Raw genomic sequence first — 18356 nt, 5'->3', positions numbered from 1 at the left:
TTTAACTCCCTTCTGGATGCATTTCTAGGGACAGATCCCACACTTCTGAGGCTGGGTATAGACATAACTGTCTTGAGGCCTGGCACTGCTGACCTACTCAAGGTCTGCTTCATCCAAAAGCTCCCTCATCATTCCTAAAACCGCCATTCCCTCTCCTCTCAGCCTGAGGCCTTATCTGGCAAGTCTCTTTGAACTGCATATACTTTCCACAAAGGACAGTTGTAAAAGAAGCCACTATTATACCAAGAAATCCATCAACTTCAGCAGTGAGACAGGGATCTGAGAAAACTGGGTCCAGTTCTGTACTACAGAGTTATGTGAATACCACTGATCCAATAAACATTGGACTTTAGCACATAAAGCACTTGAGTGCCTAATTCCTGCAGATGCATTTAGCTCCAGTAACATCTGGGAAATTTCTGGTCTGTTAGACATGACATAGTCAGGGACTTGGCTATGAAAATGAACTTTGGGCATTTCTTTTTAGAGAAATATATTTTCTACCTACTTACTTAGAACTTTGTGTTTGTTTAACTCAAGAGCCCTTGTTGAATTTCTGTGCTTCCAGCTTTCTAAACAATGAAATGATTTGGTTTGGGGCTCTACAGTGCACCACTGATGACATTTATACAGACAAGGAAGGGTCTGACGAACTATAAAACATGATTTAAATTAAATCCATCCTTTAACAAGGTTCAACTTATCTCGCAGCGCAAAAACCCACGAGGTATCATCTCCCTCACCAGCAACAGCCAGAGTTTGTAGGTACTATCTGTGTCATACAGCACCTTTTTTGGAAAGTAGTCCTGCTACTCCCTCAACATTGAGCCAGAGTGAGGATACTGATTCCAAGTCCTCAAAACAGCACAGCTGCATGTGTGCAGCAACACGATGTTCTGCAGAACAAAGGAGACTTTAGGTGAGCACTCACTGCCCAGAATCTCAACACCACAGGAAGGGAAAGTCATGCAGCTGTGACGCATTTTTTGTATCTATAATCCCAATCATCCCAACTGGGAACTTTGCACTCTGACACATCTTCCTTCTTTCATCTTCCCAGTCTTTACATACCTTGTTTGAATTGTCAGCTCATAACATTTTGACTAGATTATCAGTCAACTCACCTTGTGAAAGGTGTCTGTCTGTACCAGGCCTAAGCAAATAGCAACTCCTAGTTACTAACCAGCCTCCTTTCACTGCTGAGCAAATGAAGAATTTGTACATTAAAATCTACAGGATATTTAGGTACTTTGAAGTGTGCCACTTGGCATCTGGAAAAATAATTGCTTATCAGGTAACATCGTGTAACACTGAATTACAAACACTGATTAGTGCTTGGACTTTCTTTTTCAGATGCTCAAAAAGGAGAGAGAAGCTCTATCATTTTTCCCTGCACATGCCACACGAGATCAAATGGCATAGCAAACACTTAAGAGACCATGAAACAGTTGTGTTGCTTTCACGACATTACAAAATGTTAATAAAGGCGGGAATCAGAGCTACATGAAATATTGTACACTAGGAAGTTTTGGGGTTAATTTTTAATCAATAAGACTGGATTTTTACAGGTTTGTTTTTCTGTTTTTTTTGTTTGTTTGTTTTTGTCTTTTTTTGTGACTGCAGGAGAGGCACAAAGGCATTTTCTTTGTAGTTTCAAATATTAAAACTTGCATCCTCCACAACAATGAAATGCACGGAGATACCAAAAGTAAGGTACACTTGGTTGCTTTCACTTACCACTTAAGATGCTTGGTCATCAAAAATTTTCTCACAGAAAGAAAGAAAGAAAAATCTCTCTTAAAATACTTCATTTTCATTTTCACATGGTTTTAATTTTAAATTTATAACTTTGTTACTGTAGCTCAAGATACGTGCAACCTCAGTATTTTCCAAAGAGAGTAGTTACCTGTGGTTGGCTCATGGCATAGGCCAATTGCTGGTTTTGAGCATGGGGAAGGGTATTTCAGCTTTAAGAGTTCGGGCTCTAAGAGCAATTGGTGATGCATGTAGCAGTATATTCACAAGGCGCATCTCACCACTGATGTATATTTACAGCCCAGAATTTGCCAAAGAAATAACAAATTTGCATGCATGCAAGAAAAGTCATCAGCTTAATATAACCATGGCACAGATTTTACTCAAAAATACACATCCAGATCCATATGAATCCCACCTCATGCATTGGTCTTCATCACATCATACACTGGTCTGCCTTACATACAGGCAGGTGCCATGAGGAGGGGCTACAGGAGAGAAACCAAAGCAATAGATTCATAGACTTCATTGCTTATTGTTGACTTTTCATTTCTAGAAAATACTAAGGGTGGAAATCTTTATTACAAATAACTGGCCTGTTTTGGGGGAAATCCTTTACATTTTAAACGCCTCCTTTGTTCACCTAAATAACAAACTTGAATACTTCCTAAACATTCCTTCTCCCTCCTCCCTTCTTGAGAGACAAATTTTTCCAAGTCTGCAGATGCTGAAAATGAGACACAAATGGATTAACATCACTGGGTACTCCTGGGACACTAAAAATAACCCATTCTCAGGTATCAGATGGGTTCTTTCTTAGCTGAAAGTCTTCCTGTACTTGATATTTGAAGGAAAAAGTAACTGCACTTACCAAGTAATAGAGTAGCAAGGTGACTGATAGTCATTGCCACTGAAAGTAGGACACAGCGTGAATTAGTCCTCTTGCACTTGACATCTGTAGCTGTGCAATTAAACAAGTAGATGGGTATGGATGTCTCAGGAAGTAGGAAGACATTGAAAACTTCCTCTGGAGCCCCATGGAGAGAGCTAGGTGCTACTGACCAGGAAGCGGCCACCTTGTGGCTCACAGCCTCCCAGAACTAACCCCTTCTAGTCAAAAGTGCAAGTACAACACTTAGAGACATCTCTAGTCGTGTCCAGGATTTACCAATAAGAATTTAGCTACTCGTACTTTTAATTGCAGCAACAAGGTCTGGAAACAGCAATGACAGAACAAACCTGAAACGCTTACTGAAATTTATTCACCAAGTTTCAGCGGTAAAAAGCAAGTTGCTGGTTTTGACTTTCTAATTAAAATCATTTTAAAACCCATTCCTACCACCAGCTGGTGAGATACAGCAGAAGAAAAAAAATAGAGAAAAGGTAATTAAAGAGGCCCCTCCTTGCCTTGATACTGGATAGCTGTTTTTTGGCCTTTAGGTGCACGTTTCCAAAATAAGCCAAACCTTCACGATGCAGTGAAATCACAGAGAACAAGACTCACGCTTTCCATCCCCAGGGCTCTCAGTGGAGCACTCAAACAACCAACACCCCTGAACATTGAGTCCCAACAACACAGGGAAACGTAACCGCTATCACCATGACACTCCCAGGAAATCAACACCTATTGACGACCAAGGAATAATTACGAGAGGATAAAAAGACAGCTGCTTTCCCTCTGTTTTTAATCACAGATCCAGAGCCTTAAGAGATTGATGGGTTATAAGAGACTTAGAGAAGATTAGCCTTTTCATTACTGCCGGGGTGGTGGAGAGGACAGTTTCAATAACTTCAGCCAGGTATGTTTTTAGCAGTTATTCAGTCACCCTGCTCAAGTAGCACCTCCCTGCCTGCTGTTATGATCAACATCAGCTCAGAAAGCATGGGAAGCTTTTCAGAGCAATTTTTCTTGTTTCTTAAAAAAAAAATCCTGATCTAGTCAGGCTGGTGATAAACATAAATGTATTACAAAAAAAAGTAACGCATGCAGTTTTGGGCACCACAAGATAAGAAGGACATAGAACCATTAGAAAGAGTGCGAAGGGAGACTACGAGGACGGTGAAGGATCTGGGAGATGTGACAGCAACAGGGCCTGAGGGAACAGCTTGGAGCTCTGTCAGGGGAAAGGCAGCTGGGGGTGAGGGACAGGGTCTGCACTGGGGGCGCTGGGCATGGAACAGCCTGCCCAGGGCTGTGGGCACGGCACTGAGCTGTGAGAGTTCAAGGAGTGTTGGGACACCGCTCCCGGACATAAGGCTTGCAGTTTGGATGGTGCTGTGTGGGGCCAGGAACTGGAATTAATGATCCTCATGGATCCCTTCCAGCTCGGGATGTTCTGTGATTCTAATAATAATCATACATGGCTGAAATACTTGCTTCTCTCAAAAGAAACAAGACTTCTACATCCTATTACACACAAATAGAAAACACAAGAGCAAATACTCATGACAAAATAATTTGTTTTCACTCCACATATTTGGAAGTGCTATCCATTCAGAGCTGCTCTGAAATCACGTTGGCCAGCCTATACTTCTAACATACCATTATTTAGCTACATCAGTGTTACTCCTCATTTCTGCAGATTGTGCATCACAAACTCTCAGGAATAACCTCTTCTAGAGATGCCACATGGGAACCTGAGAAAAACTTAAAAGGGTTTCAAATTGGCTAACTTAAAATAGCAATCCCAAAGATTGGCAGCTTAGATATTCTATTCCATCTCTCTAATCATCTGAAGCTTTCTTCAGAAAAAAAGAGAAAACAGGTTTTTGTTCCCTTCAGGAGTTTCCACAGTTCAGTATGGATGGACATTTACAATCCTTTACCCTGTGGATACTGCAATCAAGCCTGAGCTCAATGTGAAATAAACAAGTGAACAAAGGGAAAAAATTCCAGCAACATGCATCCATAAAAGACTCTCTCTCATAAATCAGACCTTGTGGAGGGAGAAGGGGAAAGGGTAGACATTAGGTATGTAGCAGCCTTCCATAGTCCCATTACTAAATACAAATCCACCACGGATTTGCATGGATTTGCACCCAGGGTGGGGGCATCCACAGCCTCTCTGGACAACCACCCTCACAGTAAAGAATTTCTTCCCGATACCTAGTCTAAATCTGCCCTCTTCCACTTTAAAACAATTTCCTCTCATCCTGTCACTACATGCCCTTATAACAAATCCTCCCCAGCTTTCCCGTAGGCTCCCTTCAGGTACTGGAAGGCTGCTACAAGGTCCCCCCTGGAGCCTTCTCTTTTCCAGGCTGAAACTCTCCCAGCCTATACCCATAGTGGAGGTCCTCCAGCCTTCTGATCATCTTCACGGCCCTCCTCTGGACCCGCTCCAACAGCTCCACATTATGCAGCTTGAACGAAGCAGAGAAAACAAAGGACTGAACATTTATAGAAAGGATTTATTGCATTTGTAGGTTTAGATTCATACTCATAGCTGTCTTGATAAGAAAGTTATATGAAACTCCCTGGGTTCCTGAGCTCTTTTCAAAAAGATAAAATACGAACCACCATGTTCCTGTGTTACAGTAAGACAGGTCTCTTCTATTAAAAATAAAAATAAAAAATTGCACCTTCCTGTGAAGTAATTTCAGTGCATTCTGCTTTGAGATAGTTTTCTTAGAAGACCAAAACTGAAAACACAACATCTCTCAAAACGCTCAAGGGTTGCAACCACCCTTGCAATTAAAATAAATAAATGGCAGCCATTTGGGTTTGCCCTACCACTCAGAAGGAAAAAATTAAGACACTGGAAGCAGGCTGGTGCCCACCACATAGGCAAGAAAAATTAAAATCACAGCCAGTTTTTGGATGCATGTTACACGCCAACTGAAACAGATATGCTTTCTGAGTCATTGCTTCTAGCCCTACTTCTGACATGTGCATTTTTAAATCACTGATTTGTTTTTTTTTTTTACTTGCAGTATTCAGAATGCATGTATTTCACAAAGAAAGAGACACGACTCTAATAATTTTTGCTGACAGAATGGAATGAGGAGTAATTTGCTCTGTAGCACAGACTAAATCAATAATTTGTTGGCAAAATTATGTTGACACTTGAGGTTAAAAAAAATAATCGTATCACCCCCACCTCATCAGCAATTTGAGCATCGTCTGGAGTCATCATTAAAATGTCCAAATTAACTGCAAAAGCAATTTGTTTAATGCAATTACAACTTTATTGAAGAAAAAAACAACACTCGAAAGTGAGGGATTCCTTACAGAAAAAGATATGAAAAAAGATATTTATCAAAGTAGAAATCAAACAGTGCAAATACACAGAAAAAGAGCAACAAATAGAATCAGTAACAATACAAAACGTTGTGGTCAAATTCTGAGAGTTCAGTTTTTATTTTACAAAACAATTCCCACAGCTGTTAAAAAAAATGTTGTGTTGTCAAAAGACTGTGAGGCACACACTTTTAAGGAAATATACCATTTTTGTGCTTTCTGTCCTACATGGTCAGGACTTGCTATGGCTGTAAACATCAGTAGTTAAGACAGATGTGTGTTTATATGTCATCCTCCTCCTCGGTTTTGAAGTCCACAACAGCAACGGTCATCTTGTCTTCATCAACATGATTAAGTACCAAAACAGAGTAAGAACCATTTTCACAAACTCAACAAATCTCTTTCAATCTTAGTACACAGCAGAAGCAAACAACCTTCAAGGATCTGCGTTTTTCCACAATGGAGTTTCCTGAACACGAGCTTCAGACTGCATGTAAGCAGCAGCACTCTAAGCCCCTAAGTGCGTTACAGGCACAGCTGTCACCTACCCACAAGTTGCAACCAATCCAGACCCGTCCTTCTGCAACCTTGCTGGAAGCCATCCCATAGCAACAACTCCTCTCTCTCCCAGCATTGCATACTAAGTGTTTAAACAAAGCCTTATGAATTCTAATTTTTTCTCCATGTGATTTCTTAAAATCCTTTTAAATCAGTTCAGAGATTTCTTCCTTGGGTTTTGGAGCAGCTCATGGGCAGTCTTACTACAGCAAATACTAAGCAAGATCAAGTTGTTCACATCAGCACAGTAGAACCATCTCAGATAGCATCAGCATTCGCAATCACACCAACCAGAGCAAAACCCTGGAGTGATGAAAGAAATCTCACATTTTCATGTTCTGAATCTCAGTGCTATGGGAACAAATACCCCTTGTCACCCATTTCCATTTCTACTGTATCTGCAAAGTTGGCTGATCCCAGATATGCCGATTTCACGCTAAGACTGCTTGCTTACAGTGATCAGTACTGAAAAAAAAAAAACAAAAACAACAAACAAACAAACAAAACAAAACAAAACAACCCAAAATTCAATGGGAAAGTTGACCAACAGTGAGGCTTTCAAGAAACATTTTCCGGTAGAGCACCAAACTCTACTGAGATGGGCATCCAACTTTCTTTCAAAAGTCAGTCTTGAATTAAGTGCTGTAGGCAAGTGTGTAAGTTTATTAAGGAAGGAGCCTTATGATTTAAAACACAATTATCTCTTTGCAGCAGAGTGCACACGACAAACATTCCTGCCTTGAAGGACATTATGACAGAAAGCTAGAGGGCTTTAAAAAAGTCCACCATGCTTCCTGGTAAGCAGATAACCAAAGCTGATGAAATCAACGCCTAACATATAGAAGTCTTAATCACAAAAATGGTATAACCTAATTCAGATTGAAACCGGTCAAGAGGGCACACTCATATTAGTTTACCTCTCAATCACAGAAATTATCTGAACAAGATAGAAGAATCTTCTACTGCTAACCCTGGCAATAGCCTGTGTGTAACTATAACCAAAAATGTGAGTAAGAATCCACAGTGTTTTGCTCTGACAGAGAGGAATTACCTTTAAATCAAAACTGCTTGTAGATGAAGTGACAAACCCTGAGTAGCTTTCACATATTGGCAAGGAAATGAATCTCTGTTCCATCTGACCTTCACAAGAACAGAATACAGCACCAGAAGGAACGTGAATCCTAGTGGCACTATGGCGATCACCCATGTCTTTGCCATCTCCTTTTGAATTCCCTTCCCTTATGGGCACTATTGCTAAAGCCTCGTGTGCTACACAGTCAAATAAACCTTTGTTCTTTTTTATTGTTGTATCAAATGTGGCTGTGGAACTGGAATTACAGCTTTAAAATAGTGTGTGTGAATCCATTCAAGTTTACCATTTCTTGGTAGTGAAAAAAGCAGTTCCAGAGTCTAAATTTCCTACTTCCAAGTGACTGTGCTCACAACACTAAAAGGTCCCACTTAGCTATAGTATACAAATTGAGAAAGCAGTATGCAGCAAATCTAGTGTTTTTACAAGGAAAATGCTAAAGAGTCATGGTACTACAGCCCTGCAAAAGCTAGTCAAGGAGTAAGCAAAAGCCTTTTTCTCTTCCTAATCTGAACTATTAAAAAAAACCAAACAAAACAGAAGTAAAACTCCATTATGTTGACTGCTGATAGGCCTGGAATGATTATACAAATTAACAGAACTTTCCCAAAGGGGGGAAGGAAAAATACCATAGACTATACTTGTAGAGTTCTCTGGGAACACCCAGAGATATTAAAACTAAGCAAACACTGCGATGTGAAAGGCATTGGAGTTCTATTTCAACTAGCCTTACACAAAGGAATTCTGTATATATTCTCCAAGCCCTAACAGAAGCCTAACATGGGGCCCTTTGACAGATGTTCATTAGGTTTTGAACATACTCCCTCATTTAAAAAAAAGTCTTACATCCATTTAGATATCCAGAGTCAGAGAGAAAACGAATAGGTGTTCTTTAATTCTTAGTCTCTCTTGAGCCTTTAACTAACTCCTTATTAAAAAAAAATAATACTAATAGTCAATGTAGTCATTTTAACACTAACTTCAAAATCCTATGGAAAGAAAGAAAGAAAAGCAGTAGGAAATAGCACTTGGGGAAGTCATCCCACAGAACTGATTCATCCCAATGTAACACATTTTCAAGAAGGCCTTTTCTGTTCAAATGGCTTTGTAAGAGCACCTCTATCCAGCTGGAAAACAGAGAAAGCTTGTTGAAGTTCCCCTTTCATATCCTCAAAAGATATTTTTTTGGTTTTAGAGGGGATACTCATGGAGGGTTGTTACTGTTTTATAAATTATCAGAAGGACAATTAATGTGTAGAGTTAATTCTGTTTCTAGTAACTTTCTGAGAACCACACAGAATTATTCTACTTCACTGTGGGCTTGTACTTCATTGCTGAATAGATCCAGGCTTTTGCTAGCCTAAAGTCTTTGTGGTGCAAGTCAAGGACTCGCTATGCAAATGCAATGCAGTTAGATGGCTAAAGTCTATGTAGATCAGGAAAGAAGATTCAAATCATATTAAAGTTCACTGGATAATGACCTTCACAGCCATCATTTCCAGCAAGACAACTTGCTAATAGGAAAGGCAAGAACAGTTAACAGTATCCAACATAATAGAAGCAGGAACCTGCATTCAGATGTTAAACAAGAGACCGCTGAAATGGTTTGGGAGTACATGATTACACATAGCTCAGAAGATTAGAAGAATGGGCAATGGCCTTGGAGTCTGGATACTGACCATTCAGTGTTTGTTTGAAGCTGGCAGCAAGACTGTTGAATGCTTCCTTTGGTTAAAAAAGCAAACACACAAACACACAAAAAAAGCAACAGAAAGCTGTACTTCCTCTTCAGAGCAGAAGAAATTCACGAGTGCAGAAGAGAGTTTTAGGAAAAATGAAATTGATTTCACTTACAAAAAAGACACATTGGAGTTTTAACTTATTCACAGGTTCAGAAGAAAATGTCTTTTTCCTGTCCTGGACTTGCTTAAACACCAGCCTGCTTCCACCTTATCAACAGGGACTTTGTCCTTTGGGAAAGGAAACACACAGGTTCTGTCTCAGCTCACCTGTCGTGCCCTCAGCTTCACACAGCTCCTGTGCTGAAGCTGGGGAGAAGAGAACTACCTCATGTCAAGTGATAAATTGGTTTCCTAGCTTGAATGTATTGCATTCAGCTGAGGTCATTAGCAAAGAACTCATTATTCCTGGAAACTAAAGAACTTGATTAACCCAATTTTGCAAGTGCTTTTCTTACAGGAACCAGTCTTCGCAGATGAAAATGTCCCCTCTATGTATTTTAAGAAAACACTGTCAATCTAAACTGAAAATGAATTTTTTTCACTTAAGGAAACAAAATCAAGCATTCCATAAGTACTCTAAAACAGCCTTTTCATTTGGAATTAAGCCTTTTGAAAATATCATAGACCCAACATGTTGCAAGAGAGGCAGAAAAAGAGCACCAGTATTCCATTATCTGATATAAATAGTGCAAAGATTAAGTGATGTAAGGCTACTAGAAGAGTTGTCAGGAATCAGCTAGCAACAGATTTCTTTTTCTTCTTCAGAAAGGAATCCTCTAGACTGGCATGGTCCCACCAGAATCAAGGGCTCCATTTTACAGACTTCACGTGTCACTTTGTTAATTTTGCAGAAACAAATAATTTCATATGAGAATCATCAAAACAAAGTCTGGGTCTCAGCCCAGTTCTTCTTCCAGGCTGACCTTCATTTAGCCACGTGAGCGCTCTGTCCCACGGACACCAAGAACACGCAATTGCATTCACCGCACTTAACCTCTAACAACCAGCCGAAAGGCACTCATTTAGAACAGAAGTAGCAAAGTACAAACACAGTGATCTTAACATAGTTCTGCTATGCTTCCTAGAACTTTGTGAAGCATCCGGCTTTCCTCTTAGGACAGACAGACAGACACACATTTCTTCACAGCATCCCTATGGGCAGGAGAAAGAAAAAAACAGTCGCCTCAGTTAGCTGCTGGATGACTCACTACAGGATACCACAAACACACCTTTAGAGATTGTTAATTGTGCTTACATGGCTTGCATGACTGCATTACAGGCAAGCAGGTCTGCTCACCCCGTACCCACTCAGCTGCAATGGTAATAGCACCCATAGGAAGAGCAGAGCTGATAAAGCAGCGTAAACTGTGCTCAAATGCTGTAACAGTGCTCACAGCAGGGGGAACAGTGAAGGAAGGAGAAAAAAAATAGTACACAAAAGAGTACATTTACCCAGTAGTATTTTGGACCAGCATTTGGGCATTCTCAAGGCAAACGTTAAATTTAGCATATGGGCTGCACACTTCTATATTTTCACAGGAAGCCCTCTCATTTTGTTACACTTAAGTCGTGTTTCCCCACCAGAAAATATGCTTAGTCCCATTTTTAAGCAATCACGAGTATTTCCTCCTCCTAAAACACTGCCATAGAAAAGTTTAAATCCACACATCACAATGCTCCCACATAGTAATCTTGGGTACCATGAAGCTTCAAGATGACAAAAGGGATGGGAGCAGAGAAACTTACCTTGCAAATGGTATGAAGGAAATGCTGTACCTAAGATGGAACATTGTAAAGGTTACTCGTCAGCTTATGCTGGAGTCACAAAAAGCATAACTGTGTTGCTCTAAACAGAGGGTTTAAGATGTGTGCAAGATACACAACCAAAGTGAAGCCCTGATGTTGTGAGGAAAAGGAAGGAACATTCTTGCAAGTAACCTTAGCTCAGCCACAGTGAGTGAGAAATGGCAAAATCAGAGGGCACACTGCAGAGGCATGTGAAACAGTGTTCCAAGCAGCCCCAAGCAGCCCTGGTGTTCCAACACCTACAGGGAGATAAGACTGCTTTTGAGGGCTGGGTAAAGCTCCCTACCCGCTCCTGTACTAATTCGATGGCTTTTTACAGAGAATATGGTAACTTAAAGAAAACTGATGCTTAACTTGATTGGCACATCTGGATCATCTGACCTAACAAGTACAGAGTCTCTAAAAGCAGAATACTAAGCGAAGTAAGCATCAAATTGATTAAAAGACAAAAGAAAAAGAAGTTTTACTTAAGCTCACAGAAATTAAACACATTCAAAAGGAACCTCCAGAAGTGGAAGGAGAGAACAAAGAGCAGCCATATGTCACCTCTTCATATGTGCACTATCTTGCATCCAGGGGAACGGTAGGGTACAAAATCTTCCTACCCTTTCATACATACAAGCTCAAATCCACCTCTTTACTTTCTGTTACACCTAATGCCAAGTGAGGGGCGTGCATAAGGGAGATCACTTACCATGCCAAGGCAAAAAACTGCAAGATACAGAAAAGGAGCGCGAGTCCTTCCTTATGCCACTGAGGGAGAAGGGCAGGAAGAAGGGGAGGAAACACAGCAGCCAGTAAGACAACCATGCAAGATTCTCATTTTTTAAATATACTCCAGTATATATATATACATACAGGACTCAAGTACTCACCCAAAAAGCAGAACACAGCGTTAATATGAGACACAACTGGAAGAAAACAAATGATTTCTATTAAACATACAAACAACTCTCCAGTTCTCATAGATATTCTAACAGTGCAATGGGTTCCTTCAGAGACAGATAACATCATTTCATAGTTCTATCCAACGAGGTATGAGAGTTCCCTTTATTTAAAACACTCGTACTACTGTGTTTTTGAAGCAATGAGAAAACACCAGTCTGATATCTCCAGACAGCACATTCATGCCTGCAAAGGAGCAAGAGCAGCAGACTTCCACACTTGTGCAACACCAGTGTGTTCCTGCTTCTTCTCCTCATACACTTCTCAGTGGAACAGGCATTCAGTGCATTTCAGCTTTTAGCACAGGACTTGCCAGTTAAGACTCTTTCTTCTGCCTCTGTACGTGTCATATTTCTTGTTCATTCTTAAGGCCATTACTGTCTTGAAACTAGAGGTATTAGTAGAATCATAGAATCATTTTGAGTTGGGAGGGACCCTTAAAGGTTATCTAATCCAACTTCCCTGCAGTGAACAGGGACATCTACAGCTACATCAGGTTGCTCAGAATGCCATCCAGCCTGACCCTGAATGTCTCCAAGGACACCACCACCTCCAACTTGCTCTAGTGCCTCATCACTCTTACCATGAAAACTTTCTCCTTATACCCAAACTAAATCTCTCTTCTTTTAGTTTGAAACCATTTCCCCTTGTCCTATCACCACAGACCCTCCAAGAGTCTGTCTTCTTTCTTACAGCCTCCTTTAAACACTAAGAGGCCGCTCTCAGGTCTTCTCCAGGATGAACAGCCCCAGCTCTCTCAGTCTGTCCTCATATGGGAGGTGTTCCATGCCTTGGATCATTTTTGTGGCCCTCCTCTGGACACACTCCAACAGGTCTATGTCTCTGCTGTACTGAGGACTCCACATCTGGGTGCAGTACTCCAGGTGAGGCCTCACCAGCACAGAGCAGAGGGGCAGGATCACCTCCCTCAACCTGCTGGCCATGCTGAGGAGGATACAGCTGGCTTTCCGGGCTGTGAGGGCACATCGTTTGTTCACGTCCAACTTGCCATCCACCAGTACCCTCAGGTCCTTCCTAGCAGGGCTGTGTACCATCCTTACATCCTCCAGTTGTGGGGAATACACTGACAGTGGGGGTTGCCATGACCCAGGTGCAAGACCTTGAACTTCAATTTGTTGAACTTCACAGGGTTGACCTGGGCTCACTGCTCAAGCCTGTCCTGGTCCCACTACATGACATCTTGCCCCTTGGGCATGTTGACCACACCACACAGCTTGGTGTCATCCACAAATTTGCTGAGGGTGCACTCAGACCCAATGTTGATGTCATTGATGAAGATGTTAAAGAAGCACTGGTCCTAGAACAGACCCCTGAGGGACACAGCTTGTCCATCCGGACATTGAGCCACCGACCACTCTCAGAGAAGGGTCTCACAACCAGTTCCTCATTCATCAAACAATCCACCCATCAAATCCTTATCTTTCCCATGTGGAGAGAAGGACGCTGTGGGGTACTGTGTCACAGGCCTTACTGAAGTCCAGACAGATGACATCAGTGACTCTTCCCTGTCCACTGATGCAGTTACACCAACATAAAAAGGTCCTGACCTCGTTGTAGCCATGCTGGTTATCCTGTATCACCTCCTACTTCCATGTACCTTAGCACAGATGCCAGGAGGATCTGCTCCATGAACTTCCCCTGCACAGAGGTGAGGCTGGCACACTGGTAGTTCCCTGGATCATCCTTTTCACTCTTTTTAAAAATTCTTGTCAATTAAAGCCACAACGCACTTTAAAGTGCTTTCAGGTATTGCTTAGTAACGTCCCTGTTTAAACACAGAGCCCACCACAACCACTCAGCCATGTTTTCTTTTCACATCGTTACATTATGTCTTTGGGAACTGGTAATCCATTTTGGGTTATCTCCTATTTTACTATTAGCTTTAACAGAAGATACTTCTGAGTTCAAGTTTTCATTTTCAAATTAAGGCGTGACAGTTTGTTTAGCTATGGCAGATGCTGATACTTCACCTTTCTTCAGCAGAAAATTAAAGACATTTGCAATGCACACCTACTGTTGTGCTACTGCAGACCGTAACGTGTGTTCTTCACGTGAGTGAAAAAAAAGACACATGTACTAGTGCATATACAAGACAGCAGCATATGTACTGCCAAAGAAATCACACACACTACCTCAACCATGATTACCAGCATTAAATGTAGTTTTCCCATTATTTGTGTGTTGGTGTACATACTGCATCATACACCTACTACCTCTCTATTCTACTGTGCATTCCAGGCATGCTCCTGACTCCAAGAAGCCTAACTGCACAAACACACCACACAATGGTTTCCTGACTGCTGCTGATCTGTCAGCATACATGGTCAGTGTCCTAAGCTGTATGTGCTGCTTGTAGCCTCACAGAGTTTTAAATACAAACCACAAAATGCAGATATCAAGCAAATATTCTGAAGGCATTCGCACTGAATAATGGGAGGAGTTTCCTGCAAATTAAATCACCTTCTAGATTTTAGACTCTCCAACAGAAAGTACAAGAGCTTAAAAAACCTGATAAACAAGAGGAACTCTGAGAATTACCAGCAACGCCCCCCCACAATAAAAGATTGTCCACAATTGCCATCTTCAGAAGATGAAAACAACTGGAAGGGCTGACTTCAGCTGAATGCTGCATTTGTCATTTTGCTGTGCCACATGAGTTTCAAAACCTGAAGCTATCAGCCAACTGGGATGGCATTATTTTTAATCCAAGATCACCACAGCACAGAGATTCCATTTCCCTTTGCTGTCAGAAACAAATATTTTAGCAGGTTGGAAATATCAACACAGTTTTTTTAAAGCAAATGATCTGGAGTATAAAGAAATACAAAATACAAGAAATACAAAATGCAAGATAAGACACATCTAGCAACTTCCACTGTGCAACTTTTAAGAAAATTAGTTTCCTACCTTTCATCTTCAAGCAACAAGAAAACACCATGACATGACCTCAAGCACCCTAAGAATGTTTGTGCAGGATTACACACAGCAGCTACAGATGCTTAATGCTTATTTGGTGTTACAATTGGGCTTTGGTTCAGCCATTTCTTACAAGAAAGTGCTGGTGCTACACACACCTTTTCACCACACTGTACAGATGAAGAAAGAACTCCACCCACAACACATCCTGAGACACAGATCATCCTACAAGGAAGGGCTCAATAGCTGGGTGCTGGAAAGGGCTGCCCAGGGAGGTGAGTCACCATCCCTGGAGGTGCTCAAGAAACATTTAGATGTTGTATTAAGGGACGTGGTTTAGTGGGGAAATACTGGTGCTAGATGGATGGTTGGACTGCATGATTTTAGAGGTCTTTTCCAGCATTGGTGATTCTATAAGTTAAAACTGATTCCTTTGACACTTACTAACATAACAGTAGTAGCGATCAATCGGGTAGGCTCAAACATCCTTTTCAATTGTTTCATTGGTCCCATAAGAAAGAGAGTGCTGTGAAACAGAAAAACAAAACAAGATGAACACATAAGGTGTGAAAGGCAAAAGTGAAACCAAGCCAGATTTGTGATGAAGGGCGGTTATTTTGTAAACTTTTCTCTTGTCACATGGGATACCAGCACACAATGTTGTTACAGTAATCAGTGCACAACAAAAGAAAGGGGAGAAAAGAACCTTTACAACAAGCAGGAAAGATTATCAGACAGTCCCACTGTAACACAGACGTGTTTGCTAAGACAGAGCTCACAAACACACGATGCTGTTATCAAAGGCAAAATGGCAAAGAAGTATCATTATCCTGAGGGGTAAAAAACACACCTCCAAAAACTAAAAACTGCAATGCTCAATGCATGACTTCGAGCCTTTGGTGTTGTGTTTTGTTGTTTTTGTAATGGATGAGTAAAAAATGTCTTCACAGTACTTTCTTTCACGGTGCTACTAGGGAGATGCTGTTCTTTTTAGCGAAAAAAGAACAATCACTCACAGAGGTGGTGACGCACTGAACAGGTTGCCCAAAGAGGCTGTGGATGCCCCATCCCTGGAGGCATTCAAGGCCAGGCTGGATGTGGCTCTGGGCAGCCTGGGCTGGTGGTTGGCGACCCTGCATATAGCAGGGGGTTGAAACCAGATGATCATTGTGGTCCTTTTCAACCCAGGCCATTCTGTGATTCTCTGAATCTCCATAAACAAATGTGCACACGCAAACAGGTTGGTTTTTACTACTTCCACACCTAGTCCAGCTTGTCACCTTTATTAGAGAACTAACATAAAAGATCATTACCTTCCAATCGATGCAATGTTCCCCAACGTGTAAAATGCTGCAAAGAGAATCAGCCCTTTCCTTGGTACCCAGAGCAGACAACTGCCCTAAAAAGGAGAAGAGAAAGAGAAAAGTGCGTGAGTTAGCGTTCTTGCTAATGATTAGCGTGCTGTATCTAACTGGAACCGAGCCTGGTGCTCTCAGAGACCCAGAAAGCTCAGCCGGGATACAGATCCTCGCGGGCCCTCCCCAGCTCGGAACAATCAGCGCTTACCAACAGGGAGAACACGCATCCCAACGCAAAGCACGCGATGAAGCCTTTCACTCGGGTGCCCCAACCCAACGAAGTGGCGTCGATAACCTGAAAACGGGGGTGCAGAAGGCGCGCGTTACCGCCGTTAGTTACCAACACAACCCCGAGTGCCTGAGCTTCCCGGGGGCCGCGGCTCGAAACGACGCCGGCTGGCAGCAGAGGCCCGGCGGCACAGAGGCCGACGAGCGGCCCGGCGGCTTCCCCGAGGCGGCGGCCCCAGCAGGGCGGCAGGTGCCGGCAGCGGGGCGTTACCTCCGTCAGAGCGCCGGGCTCCTCCGCGTCCCGGCCGCTCAGCACCCGCTTCAGCTTGTCCATGCCGCGGCCGGGCGGCTCTTCCCTTCCGCCCCGGGAACTACACGCCCCGGTAGGCCACGCGCGGCCGCTGGCTCTTCCGTACCTGCCGGGCGCAGGTAGGCGCGGCGGCGCGGAGCCTGCCGGGGCGCGTAGTCGGAGGGGCGGGACGGCCCATCCCCGCCGCCCGGCTTCTGAAAGCCGCTGAGGGCGGCGAGCGGCGCCGCGCGGACGGGGCGGGAAATGGCGGGGCCTCCCTCCGTGCAGGTGCCCTTCCTGCACCGGGCGCAGCAGCGCGTGCCGTTAGTTCAGTTTGTTTTGCTCAGCCGAGAACAGAGCCGTGAAACGTCAGGTATATTTTATTTATTAACATACAAGTGGGAATATAAACTGCCGTACGTTCGGCTCGCTTCAGAACGGCTGGAGAATCACCCCGCGTCTCCTCCCAGCATCACGTATCCACAGCAGTACCTTCCTCTGGTGAAGCTGTACCAGAGTTTCCCTCGCTGCTTCTTGATCGTCTGTGCGGTGTAACAGAGGCAGGAGTGGTGCTCCGTGTTCTACTTCGTGGTAACCGACTTTCTAAATGCGTCCTTGTGATTTCTCCAATGTTTGTGTTCCATTTAAATGCACAGCACCCAAAACAGATGGCTATCAGAGATATATACTCAGGATTCAAGTCCATTCAAGACAACTGCATCAATAGGTCACAGATTAGTAAATACGACGGAGGAGGTAAATACACATCAACTACACATGCAGAGCACCCTTCTCAACATCAGCTGTCAGTTCCATAGGTCCCCCCCCTCTAGACCTGAGCTCAGTGGAGCTTCGTATTGCATCACTGCATAAACCCAAACCGTAATTTTCATTACTGAATGCAGATACAGTTTCCTTTGTGTTGGCACATCAGCTCTCCTCTCAATCACTGCCAGCTTTGGCTTTAGACTGCGCTTTTATAAGCCAGTAAGGCACATAAAATAATGAATCCTTATAGGAAAAGTGCCCCGATATGCTCCTACCAACAAACTATCTCTTCACTCTGTTGTTCCCTTCCTTTCCATTCTCTGCTCACATCCCTCTACCACTGGAGGGGACCTCAATAATATTCTATGTCCAGACAAATACGGATCGCTTCCACTCTGCATTCATTTACAGCCAGATAAATGCTTTGTCCTGACACTAAAGCCTTTAGGAAACAAGTGCAGTCACTTAAATAGTAGAGCACTTTTTTCTTTTCTTTTCTTTTTTTTTTTAAATAAAAACATCAGCATTGTCTTAAATGAAAACTGTTTCTCAAAAGACATCATTAATTGAAACAACCCACCCCCAAAACTTGTTTGAAGACACGCAGTGTAGAATATGAAGATTTTTAATTAGAACAGTC

At 42.6% G+C, this 18356-nt stretch overlaps 1 protein-coding gene across 1 annotated transcript; it reads right to left on the bottom strand.

Annotated features, from left to right (window-relative positions):
- Positions 1-10497: 10497 nt before the first annotated feature.
- SFT2D2 (SFT2 domain containing 2) lies at positions 10498-16993 on the bottom strand (the record flags this gene model as incomplete). Its single annotated transcript, XM_079549086.1, has 8 exons — positions 10498-10537; positions 11132-11161; positions 11886-11944; positions 12067-12102; positions 15518-15599; positions 16387-16472; positions 16640-16726; positions 16931-16993. 8 exons carry the CDS (start codon positions 16991-16993, stop codon positions 10498-10500), a joined length of 483 nt encoding a protein of 160 aa, XP_079405212.1.
- Between the last annotated feature and the right edge of the window lie 1363 nt (positions 16994-18356).

Source organism: Tetrao urogallus, assembly GCF_951394365.1.
Source record: "Tetrao urogallus genome assembly, chromosome: 1".
Taxonomy (NCBI): domain Eukaryota; kingdom Metazoa; phylum Chordata; class Aves; order Galliformes; family Phasianidae; genus Tetrao; species Tetrao urogallus.
The sequence above is the reverse complement of the archived record's forward strand: the minus strand, read 5'-3'. Positions and strand labels throughout refer to the sequence as shown.